The sequence below is a fragment of the Cynocephalus volans genome, chromosome 5, assembly GCF_027409185.1.
Source record: "Cynocephalus volans isolate mCynVol1 chromosome 5, mCynVol1.pri, whole genome shotgun sequence".
Classification (NCBI taxonomy): Eukaryota; Metazoa; Chordata; class Mammalia; order Dermoptera; family Cynocephalidae; genus Cynocephalus; species Cynocephalus volans.
Genome location: NC_084464.1, coordinates 38,779,852 through 38,791,018, shown reverse-complemented (window position 1 = coordinate 38,791,018; position 11,167 = coordinate 38,779,852). Strand labels below are relative to the sequence as shown.

The following is an 11,167-nucleotide window of genomic DNA, read 5'->3' as shown; positions in this document are numbered from 1 at the left end:
TCTCTTTGAGTATAATCCACCCAAGGTGTCAAGCAACATATCAGACATATCAGATGTTTGCTAATTGAGTATGGAACTATAACAAACAAAAGTTTATTGTTGTCGTTGAGAGAATCAGCAGTTAGTATCTACTATATATATTTTTTACTACTTTTGGGGGGGAGCAGTTGGCCAGTATGGGAATCCAGGCCCTTGACTTTGGTGTTTTAACACCACGTTCTAAGTAACTGAGCTAACTGTCCAACAACTATATACACTATTTTTAAGATATCTTTTGGTTTTTCACAATTGCCCTGAAAATAGATAATGCTGTTATCCTATATTCCATTTTAAAGGTAAAGACACTATTTGGACCACAAATAGGTGCAGCAAAGTGACTGACCAAGGCAGAGACACAATTAAAAACCAAGAAGACAACAAGGGAAATTTGAGCGCCTTTCAATACTCTTCCTCATAATCTCCATCAGGCATTATAAATAAAACTAAAATCTAAGTTAACTAGTGTGGTTGACAGGTAGACACAGCTTCAAAGTAGGTTCTCTGGACTCTTTTCCAATAAGATTTTGCCAACACAAGTCTCTCATTTTGGGGGGTATATGTATGTGTGTGTCTTGAAATATGAGAGTACTTCAAAAAGTTCATGGAAAGATTCGTTTTATCTTTCAATTCTATTTTTCCAAGAACTTTTTGAAGTACCGTCACATTCTCATCAAAATGCCATAATCAAGGTCAGAAATTCTTTGACACAGTATATCAATATAATATGAAAAAGTGGCCAGTTACAGTCTGGCCACTGAATTGAAGGGACTTGGTAACACCCAATAGGTGGCTGAGATAGGGCAGAAGAGAAAACTGCTTTTTTAAAGAAAACTGCTATTTTGCCCATGGGAGATCCTCTGGACTCTGCCTCCACAGTGGCATGGAGGTGGGAATAAGAGACTCAGGGAGGATGATGGAATCACCAGGGTCTTTAGCATCATTTGAGACCATTGAATTTTGAGCTTATTAAAAGATCACAGTCACAGCAAAATCTTGCATTCCATCCGCATAACAACATACACCAGAACACTTTTGATCAGCAAATATGGGAAATATATTTTAATAGTATAGAATCGGAATTTTGAACAACATGGATATTAAAGGCTGGTGTCTTGTGTGTGATCAGAGTGTCACAACTCATCCTCAAAAGGACATAGAAGAAAGCAGGTGGCAGGTCAAAATCCTTTTATCTTTTAATTGAAAGATGTTTTACAGTTTGCATAGCTCGACAAAGAGTGCACCTGCATTTTAAACTGAGGATTCTGAGTTCACATCACTGAGTGGGTGAAAGCATGCACCCTATCTTCAACCCTAAAATTTTTCCACCACTGAACATATCATGAATTCTTTGGGACTGGTAATGACTACAGCAGGATAAAACTTCAAGAAAGTGGTTTGCTTTAATCCCCACGCCCACTCGGGATCTTTTTTTAATTTTTATTTTGCGAATCCTTCAAGGGATACATTCAGTTTTCTCTCATCTCCAGTCTACTGTGTTATCTCATAGCTTCCAAAGGTGGATGATAGAAAGTGAGGGAAAAAGGGAAAAATTCAACCTCCCCAAGGAAGTTAATTAAAGTTATCTTCAGGACTTAAAATACTTTAAGTAATGAATTAAGTCATCTCATTAATAAACCTGGCAACACAAAGTTGTATCTTTTACTTTACTAACAAATCCCGATCTTTTTATCTACACTGATTTAGGTGCTCAGAATTTCGCATGCCTTTTGCTTTCTGCACTTAGCTTCACCTTAATAGTCCGCATATGGAAGAAAATCAGGAACAGGGCTAGTCACTGCAAATACTGTGCTGTTTGCTGGTTTTGTAGGAACTCATGACATGTTTTATGGAAAAGAATTGTTTTTCTGAACACCAATGTGGGTCTTGGGCAAAATTCACTTAATTTAGAGACATAGAAAAAGGTTTGACCTTGTATTCTATATATTTCATTGTCAGATTCAGTTAACAGTTCTAATTAGCAAATCGTGGAACTATTTTGGTGATGTTTTTTTTTTTTTTATCCTGTGTTGTATTCTGCCTCCCACATTAAAAGAACCACATGCTATCTGCCGGATTGTATTTACCCTTACTTCTTTGAAAGTAAACAGTAAAAAAACTTTTCCAACACACCTAAACATGAACACCATCAAAGCAGAATATCTGGGGATAAACACTTAGAATTTCACACACAGGCAAGAGCAATTTTGCATGGATGGTTCTACAACTTGCTGCTGCTTTGCTTTATTTATTTTTCTGCAATTACAAAGAGATTACTGTGTGCTAAGCAATTTTTATCATTCGTACTTTAATAATAAACTCATTCTAAGGCCAGCATTATCCTGGTACCAAAACCAGACAAGACCACACACACGCACACACACATACATTCACACAAACAAACAACAGGTAAATATCCCTGATGAGCATAGATACAAAAATTCTCAACAAAATTCTAGCAAACTAAATTCAACAGCACATTAAAAAGATTTTTTACCTTGGTCAAGTGGGATTCATCTCAGGGATGCAAGGATGGTTCAACATACACAAATCTGTAAATGTGATACACCGCATTAACAAAATGGACAAAAATCATATGATCATTTCAACAGGTGCAGAAAAAACATTTCACAAGATCAATATCCTGTCATGATAAAAACTCTTAAAAAATTCGAAGGAATGTACCTCAACTCTATAAAGGCCATATATGACAAATCCACAGCTAACATCATAATGAACAGGGAAAAGTTGAAAGCTTTTCCTCTAAGATCAAGAATGAGACAAGGATGACCACTTTCACCAGTTTTATTCAACATAGTCCTGAAAGTCCTAGCCCTAGCAATTAGGCAGAAGAAAGAAATAAAAGGAATCCAATCTGGAAAGGAAGAAATTAAGTTGTCCTGTTTGCAGATGACATGATCTTATATAGAGAAAACTCTAAAGACTCTACCAAAAAAGTTAGATCTAATAAATGAATTCAGTAAAGTTGCAGAATACAAAATCAACATATAAAAATTAGTATTTCTATTTCTATACACTAACAGTGAACTATCTGAAAAAGAAATCTAGAAAACAATTTCATTCACAATAACTACAAAAAACAAAAACAAAAACAAAAAACTCTAGAAATAAATTTAACCAAGACGGTGAAAGATCTCAACAATGAAAATTATAAAACATTGATGAAAGAAAGACAACACAAATAAGTGGAAGGATTCCTGTGTTAAGAGATTAGAAGAGTAAGTGTTGTTTAAATGCCCATACCATCTAAACCAGTCTACAGATTCAAGTAATCTCTATCAAAATCCCAATAGCATATTTTTATGGAAATAGAAAAAAAAAATCCTAAAATTTGTATGGAAGCACAAAAATATCCTGAATAGCCAAAGTAATCTTGAGCAAGAAGAGCAAAACTGGAGGAATCACACTACCTGACTTCAAATAGACTACAAAGCTAAGTAATCAAAACAGCATGATACTGGCATAAAAATAGACACATAAACCAATGGAACAGAATAGAGGACTCAGAAATAAATCTATGCATTTACAGTCAGCTGATTTTCAACAAAGGTGTTGATAACACTCAATGGGGAAAAGACAGTCTCTTCAATAAATGGGAAAACTGAATATCCAGATGCAAATGAATGAAATTGGACCTTATCACTCATGATATACAAAAATGAACTCAAAAGGGTGAATGGCTGAAACATAAGACCCAAAACTATGAAACTCCTAGAATAAAACATTGGGGAAAAGCCCCATAATATTGGTCTGGACAATGACTTTTCAATATGACCTCAAAAACACAGGCACCAACAGCAAAAATAGACAAATGGGATTACATCAAACTAAAACGCTCTGCACAGCCAAGGAAACAACAGAGTGAAGAGGCAACCTACAGAATGGGAGAAAATATTTGCTAAGTACACATATGATATGGTGTTAAAAAATATATATATATAAAATATATATAAAAGGAACTCAAACAACTCAATAGCAAGAAAACAACCTGAATGTAAAACCTGGCAAAAGACCTGAATAGATATTTCTTAAAAGAAGACATAAAAATGGTCAACATGAGTAAAAAATAAAGTTCAACATCACTCATCATCAGGAAAATTCAAATCAAAACCACAATGAGATATCACCTCACTCCTGTTACAACAGCTATTACCAAAAAGATAAAAGGTAACAAGTATTGGCAAGAAGGTGGAGAAAAGAGGACACTTACACACTGTCGGTGGGAATGTAAATTAGTACGGCCTTTATGAAAAACAGCATGTGTGGAGGAGTGGAGGAGTGTTAAGATTGAGAAAGTCTAGGGAACTTACAGCGGGCAAAAGCCCTTAATGTAGATAAGAGATTTGAGACAGAACAGGGATTGTTCAAAGGGCAAAAGCCCTTAGCACAACAAAGATCTTCAAGGATATTCTGCTAAATTAGATAAGGACATTAAGGTCATTTCTTATCCAGCTTCACTCTCTTTCCTTTGCTTCTCAAGTTGCTTTCCAGAGAATGCCCCATAGCCAATTTCCTTTCATTCCCTTGATAAATGGTTGATTAAGCTGTTTTTTCATTTGTATTTCCTTGTCTTTACAATAAAAGCTGAAGCAAATACTGACTCCGGCCTGCGCCATGTTTCTCCCTTCTTCCGGCAGTTTTTCTCATTGCAGTCCCTTCAGGTTTCTCATTGCTCTTAATATTTGGGCTCTGGGTAATCTTTGCATCACCATTACACAGCGAGAAGTGACAAGTATGAAGGTTCGTCAAAATATGAAAAAGTAGAGCCACCCCATGATCCAGCAATCCCACTACGGGGTATGTATCCAAAGAAAATGAAATCAGTATGTCAAAGAGACATCTGCACTCCCTGTGTATTGTAGCACTATTCTCAATAGGCAAGATATGGAATCAACCTAAATGTTCTTCAATGGATGAATGAATAAAGAAAATATGGTATATATACCCAATGAAATACTACACAGCCATAACAAAGAAGGAAATGCCATTGTTGGGACAATATGGATGAACCTGTAGGACATTATGTTAAGTGAAATAGACCAGGTGCATAAAGACAAGTTTCACATATCTCACTCATATATGGAATCTGAAGTTGATCTCACAGAAGTAAAGAGTAGAATGGTGGTTCTTAGAGACTTCGTTGGTTAAAGGGAAAGGAAGGATGGGGAGATGTTGGTCAAAGGATATATAATTGCAGTTACATAGGAGAAATAAGTTCAAGAGATCTATTGTGGTGACTATGTCACTGATGATATAATGTATTCTTGAAAAATGCACAGATAGTGGATAACTGTTCTCACTACAAAGATGATAACTGTGGGAGATAATGCATTTGTTAATTAGCTAGATTTAACTATTCCACAATGTATTTATCCTTCAAAACATTATGTTGTAAATAATAAATGCATAATACAAATTTTAAAAAGATGTTTGTAATAGCCTACTGTAGTTTATAATGCACTGAAGTAAATATAATACTAAAGAAAAGGCAGGATTTTATTATTTTGATGAAAAACAAATATTTACAAGATATGTAGTGTTTTCAATCAGCATTAATTATTTCCAGGCAGATATACGCTCAGAAAGAATTTTTATAGCCCAGATATTTAAAATTTCCACTAAGGTAAAACATACATAAAGAAAAGTACACATATTTTATTTATTATTTTTTATTTCATTTTATTTGATTCACTTATTTTTAATTGATAAAAATTGCATATATTTATTGTGTACAACATGTTGTTTTGAAATATGTATAACTGTGAAGTGGCCTATCAAGCTAATTAACATATGCATTACCTTATATACTTTTCTTTTTTTATGGTAAGAGCACTTAAAATTTACTTTCTTAACAATTTTCAAGAATACAATAAATCATTATTAACTGCAGTTACCGTGTTGCAAAGTGGATCTCTTGAACTTAATCCCCCTATCTAAATGAAATTTTGTATCTATCGTTCGACCAACATTTCCCCAAACCCCACCCCTACCCCCTGGTAACCACCATTCTCCTCTTCTGAGTTCAACCTTTTAAGATTCCACATATAAATGAGAACGTGATATTTTGTGTTTCTTATTCATCTAGATACTTCCTATCTGTTCTTAATGCTCAATAATCTCTTCTTCATGATTAAATTGTTTTAATGCTGTTTTAAATTTAATTAAGGGCTCTTATATTTTGTCCTTTTGAATCAATTACCAATAACCAATTCAGAGAGTGCTTACTTTGCATTGTTCTCCATGCTAGATACTAGCAAAAGGATGTCACAGGAAAGCTGTGAAACTGCGATAAATAGTACACTCCTTGCCTTCAAGCAAGCCACAATTATATGAGAAAGATAAACTCCTAAGCAAATTACAGTATAACATAAAAACATAAATAAGTTATTTAAAAGCTGTGTGAATATTAGTACAGCCAAACCAAAAAGATGTGGGCATTTACTATTGTTTAGCAGAGAAGTAAAAATCCAAATATTTACAAGAGCCATAACAGAGATCTGGTAGTAGAATTCTTTTTTTTTTTTTTTTAATTACTCAATTACTATATTCCACAATTTATGCATAACTGTTTTAGAATAACAATACCAACATGCCAACTACCAACACTACTGCCAACAATATGATTAGTGAAAAAAGTGTAAGGTTTTGTTTTTGTTTTCACAGTTATTTTTGTCCTTAAATTATACTCCATAATGCATCGAAATTACTGTGTTTTTTTTTTTCTTTTTTTCTTTTTATTTATTTATTTATTTATTTTTTATTTATTTTTATTTTTATTTTTTTTATTTTTTAAACTGGTAGTAGAATTCTAAAAAGGGGGTGGAAGCCTGTCTATATCACTTCTAAGATTTTGTACTGTAAACATGTGTGTAATAAGTAAAACAGTGTTAAGGATTTTTCTAAATGGCTTAATTACTGTCAGAACTATACATTCTATCTAAATATTTAAGAAAAATTAAAACCAAATTCTTCATTTAAATTAATGCAAAACCAGATTATTTTGTAGCTATGATAATAGAGAGACAAGACTTACAGCACAGGGGCCAGGGAGAGGAGGTCCAGGGCACTAACAAATGATGTCTACAAAAAACAAGTGATAAATTGTTTTCTAACTTAATTTACTTATATAGTTTCAAAAGATGCATTCAGATGTTTAACAAATCAGAAAATACAAAAAGATTTAAAATAAAATTCTAATTACTATGCCTCCATTTAGTTTCTCTCAAAACAGGTAACAACTCTGATAGTTTTTTTTTTTTTTTTTTTTGTATTCTTGCCGAGATTCATGATGTAGATAACATCAAATTACTTATATATTATATTTCATTTTGAATTCTATTACTTTCATATTGCTTTTATTTTAATTAAAAAAAAAAAACCCTGGAGTGTTATTTCATATCAATATCTTTTGAATGTGCCCATTATTTCATAAATTCCATAAGATCCCTTTTTATGGATGGATGCTTTTGGATATTTTCAAATAGCCACAAAAATAGCCCCTTTTTCTAGATATTTGTTTTGTCAATAAAGTAATGAATGCTGCAATGTTAATGTTTTTCTTGTTGTAGTTCTCACAACAGCAAGTATATCTTTAGGGTCAGGTTCTAGAAATGGAATTCTGGGTCAGAAGGATAAATGCATTAGTAGTTTTGATGAAATTTACTGTGTTGTTTTCCTGCTCCCTACTACTGGAAAAGTGGCACTAAAAAAGCCATCTTACAAGCATTAGAATTAAAGCCACTTTTTTTGTCAGGCATGGAAGGCTTTATTTGGGCAGGCGGCAGCATGGGGCCCCACATAAGCAGTGTGGGGAAGACAAAGGCACCAGACCTACCCTGCCCTGCCCCCCAGGGGTTGGGCTTATATTTCTTATGGTGAGTTGTTTTGTTCTGATTGGCCATAGGTTATGTTAATGAGGAGTTAAATGAAATATCCAATGGGAGTTGTTGAGGCCTTATGTTAAATAGGTGATTTGGGGGTTTGCAATTATTGGTTCCCTTAGTATGTAAAGTAGGGTTTCAGAGGGGACCAATGGCATGGAGGTCTGTTGCGGTTATGAGTTCCTTTGTCTTTTTATTTTACAGAGAAGTCCCATAGAGAGGGAACTGCTGTTGTAGAGTATCTTTGGGTGATGCCATCTTAAGTAGTCCTACCTGAACCTAATATTCCTCCCTTTTGTGTTTGGTAAACAAGAAAGGATGTAAGTTATTGTTGTTAGGGAGACCCCCAGACTGGGTATACTGATGAAAGTCCATCTTCTGTAACTTCTTCATGATGACAAAGGGGTGACGAGGCGCTAATGAGCTGGAGGTTTTCCTTGTCACGGCCCTTGAGGCTGGAGGCGATGATAAGGGGCATCTCTCATCATCAGCATTGTCTGGATGGTTGTGCGGAGGAGCTGGGACCATTGTTGTAGAAGTATGACCCACGGATAGCAGAAGGAGAATTGTTACAAAGGGAATTAGGATGGGGAGCAAAATGGGTAATAGCCAAGAGTCCTTAGACCATTCAGCTGGTGGAGTTTTAGGTTTGTAGCCTTTTCAAGAATATTTTGGATATTTTCTTGGACTTTACCAGACTGGTTAATGTAATATATCAGCTATCTGTTGGGACAGTCTGTGTGGTAGCCCAATTGACACTCCACCCATTATGGCCCAGGAGGTTCCTGTTAGTCCACTAGGAAAAAGCCTAAGGGTACTACAGAAGCAGCTCTTTTGTGGAGTTTGCTTCTAGCCCTCATGGGAAAGGGAGGCTTGTATTAGCCCAAGTTATGGTGATGTCAGGAGTGATATAGCCCAGTGAACATGTACCCACCTAACTGGGAGATAAGTAAAGGTATCCCTGAAGTCCACAAATCCAGAAAACTCCCAGTGTTGGTGACAAGTAGGTGCCAATATTTGCTGAGATGAAATATTGGGAATTTGTTTCTTGGGAGGCATGGGAATCTTGTGGCACCATTCTCCCTTTGGGTCTGTCTGTTGAAGTTCCACCTCTGTTAAATTTAGTACCTAGGATATGAAAACCTTGGGCTGCAAAAGAAAGCGGCTAGAAGAGGGTCAATAGCAGGCTGGGGAGTAAAAAGAGGTCCTTTAAGAATCATGGTATCTAAGGATGATTAATCTTCTACTTCCAGCCATTGGGTTATTTGAATTTGCAAGAAGTCCCCAAAGCCCCCTTGTCGGTAGCAGTCCCAAAGAAAAGATAGAAGTGTGCCCTTGGAGGCTGTGACTTTGGATGTGTTTGTAAGGAGAGATAGAATTAGATCATAGAAATCCCCTGGAGCTGACATAGGCATCAGCGAGGAACAACTCATGACTGGGCATATGCTGGCTGGAGTTGTTAGGCTTCTGCGGTTCTGGATTCTGACTCCTCTGTGGGATCTTCAGGTATGCTTGTGAGCTTCTTTAACCCTGGGTTCAGTCTTGTTGATGGTCATGGTGGGGGCCTCTGAGCCCGGGCAGTGTGCAGTAGAGGCCAGTGGTGGCTCCAAGGAGTTGATATCCTTGTGCCATCACCATCTTGATGTGGAATTGTTGTAGCCCCAAATCGGTGACTGGTGGTGGATGGGCAGCAAGCAAAAGAAATGCGGATCTCCTGTGGATTTCTCGTCTCATCCCCAGAGTTCAGCACCAAACATGAAAGGTTAGGAAAGAATTGGTACCAAGATGAGAAATCAGGCTAGAAGGAATTTATTGGCACAGACAGTGTGGCAGAGGCATAGGGACAGAATCTAGCCTCTAAAGCTACTTCTTGAGGGTGGCAGGGCAGAGAATGAGAAGAGGTCTGAGTCCCTCTGGCTTTCTATGAGCTCAGTGTCAGATCAGGGCACTGGTCACCAGGTTTACTGTATGATAATATATCTTTATATATTTAAGCAATTCTTACTTGCATTATTTTTTTTACACATGGTACAGCAAAAGTAATAGTTATTTCAAACTTGCATATTAAAGGGATCAAAAAAACATATTTTCTCAGGTCTTATTGTGTCAGCATTTAGCTTTCTGTCCATCTCTGTGAATCAGCACAAATGGGCTGAGAATTGAATAACCAAGGGTTAGAAATCCTTGAACATTTACTGTTATGGAGTTGTTCCCTAAAGAGGAAGATAAATAGAAAGAAATAATACAATCTGTCCAATAAAAGGGAAAAAAACAAAGCATCAGAAGAAGAACACTTTGAGCAGCTTTTATCTCAGGGGGAGTTTTGTAGAGAAACTTGGAGTTTTGAAGATAGAGAACATGCTCGTGGTGTTTGTGAAGAAGAAATACCATGTAGCCACTGGTCCAGCCCATGAGACCCTGAAACAGGGCATCTCGCAGGACCATGAGAATGAGAAAAATCCATTTTATTATCTGGCTTTGTGGTAGAAAATAACAGTAGTTATCACTTTCACCCATCTGTGATATGTTCATGCTGCTGATATTTTTTATATAATACAGTAGGTTCATGCTTATTAAGGAATTGAGTATCCAAAAGAAGAGAAAATAGGGGAAAATGTGGCGTGTGAACCTAGGGTTGAGCTTCCCCCACACAGAGGCTCTGGGACTGATGGTGATGGCCTGGACAACTGTGAGGAGACTGCAGGTGCAGATTGAAAGCCCTCGAGCTACCCTCTCCACATAAACAACCATTTTACAGCCTGTATCATCTAGAAAGTTTGTCAAACCAAAAGCTGCTATTGTCTTTGGAATTCCTCTGGAAAAAAGAATTAGAATATTTGTAAAAGCCAAATGGATGAGAATAAGGTGTAAAGATTTCTTCTCAGTGCCCAAAAAGAAAATGCACATATAATTAACAAAAACCAAAATATTCCCCAGAATGCCAAGCCCAGTTAAAAAGAGGAATATTGTTCCCTTGATAATTTTCAAAACCATTTCTAACTTATGGGGAGAAAAACTTGAGATCCAGGAAAGACTGTCTGAAGAAATCACCAGTGATGATAATATCTGCAAAAAAACACACCATATCATAGCACATTTCTGGTGGATAAAGAACAGTCATGGTATATGTAATGAAGCAGATTTTTGTCCAAAGAACTATATTTTTCTCCTTGTGCCACAATTTGTGGAACATTCTATGTGACCTTATGTGGAAGAGAATACAAAAATCT

The 11,167-nt window shown here is 36.1% G+C and overlaps 1 protein-coding gene across 1 annotated transcript; it reads right to left on the bottom strand.

Moving 5' to 3' along the window:
- Nucleotides 1–10,043: 10,043 nt before the first annotated feature.
- LOC134378395 (vomeronasal type-1 receptor 4-like) lies at nt 10,044–10,952 on the bottom strand. The gene has a single exon (XM_063097475.1). It carries the CDS (start codon nt 10,929–10,931, stop codon nt 10,044–10,046), a length of 888 nt encoding a protein of 295 aa, XP_062953545.1. The 5' UTR covers nt 10,932–10,952.
- Between the last annotated feature and the right edge of the window lie 215 nt (nt 10,953–11,167).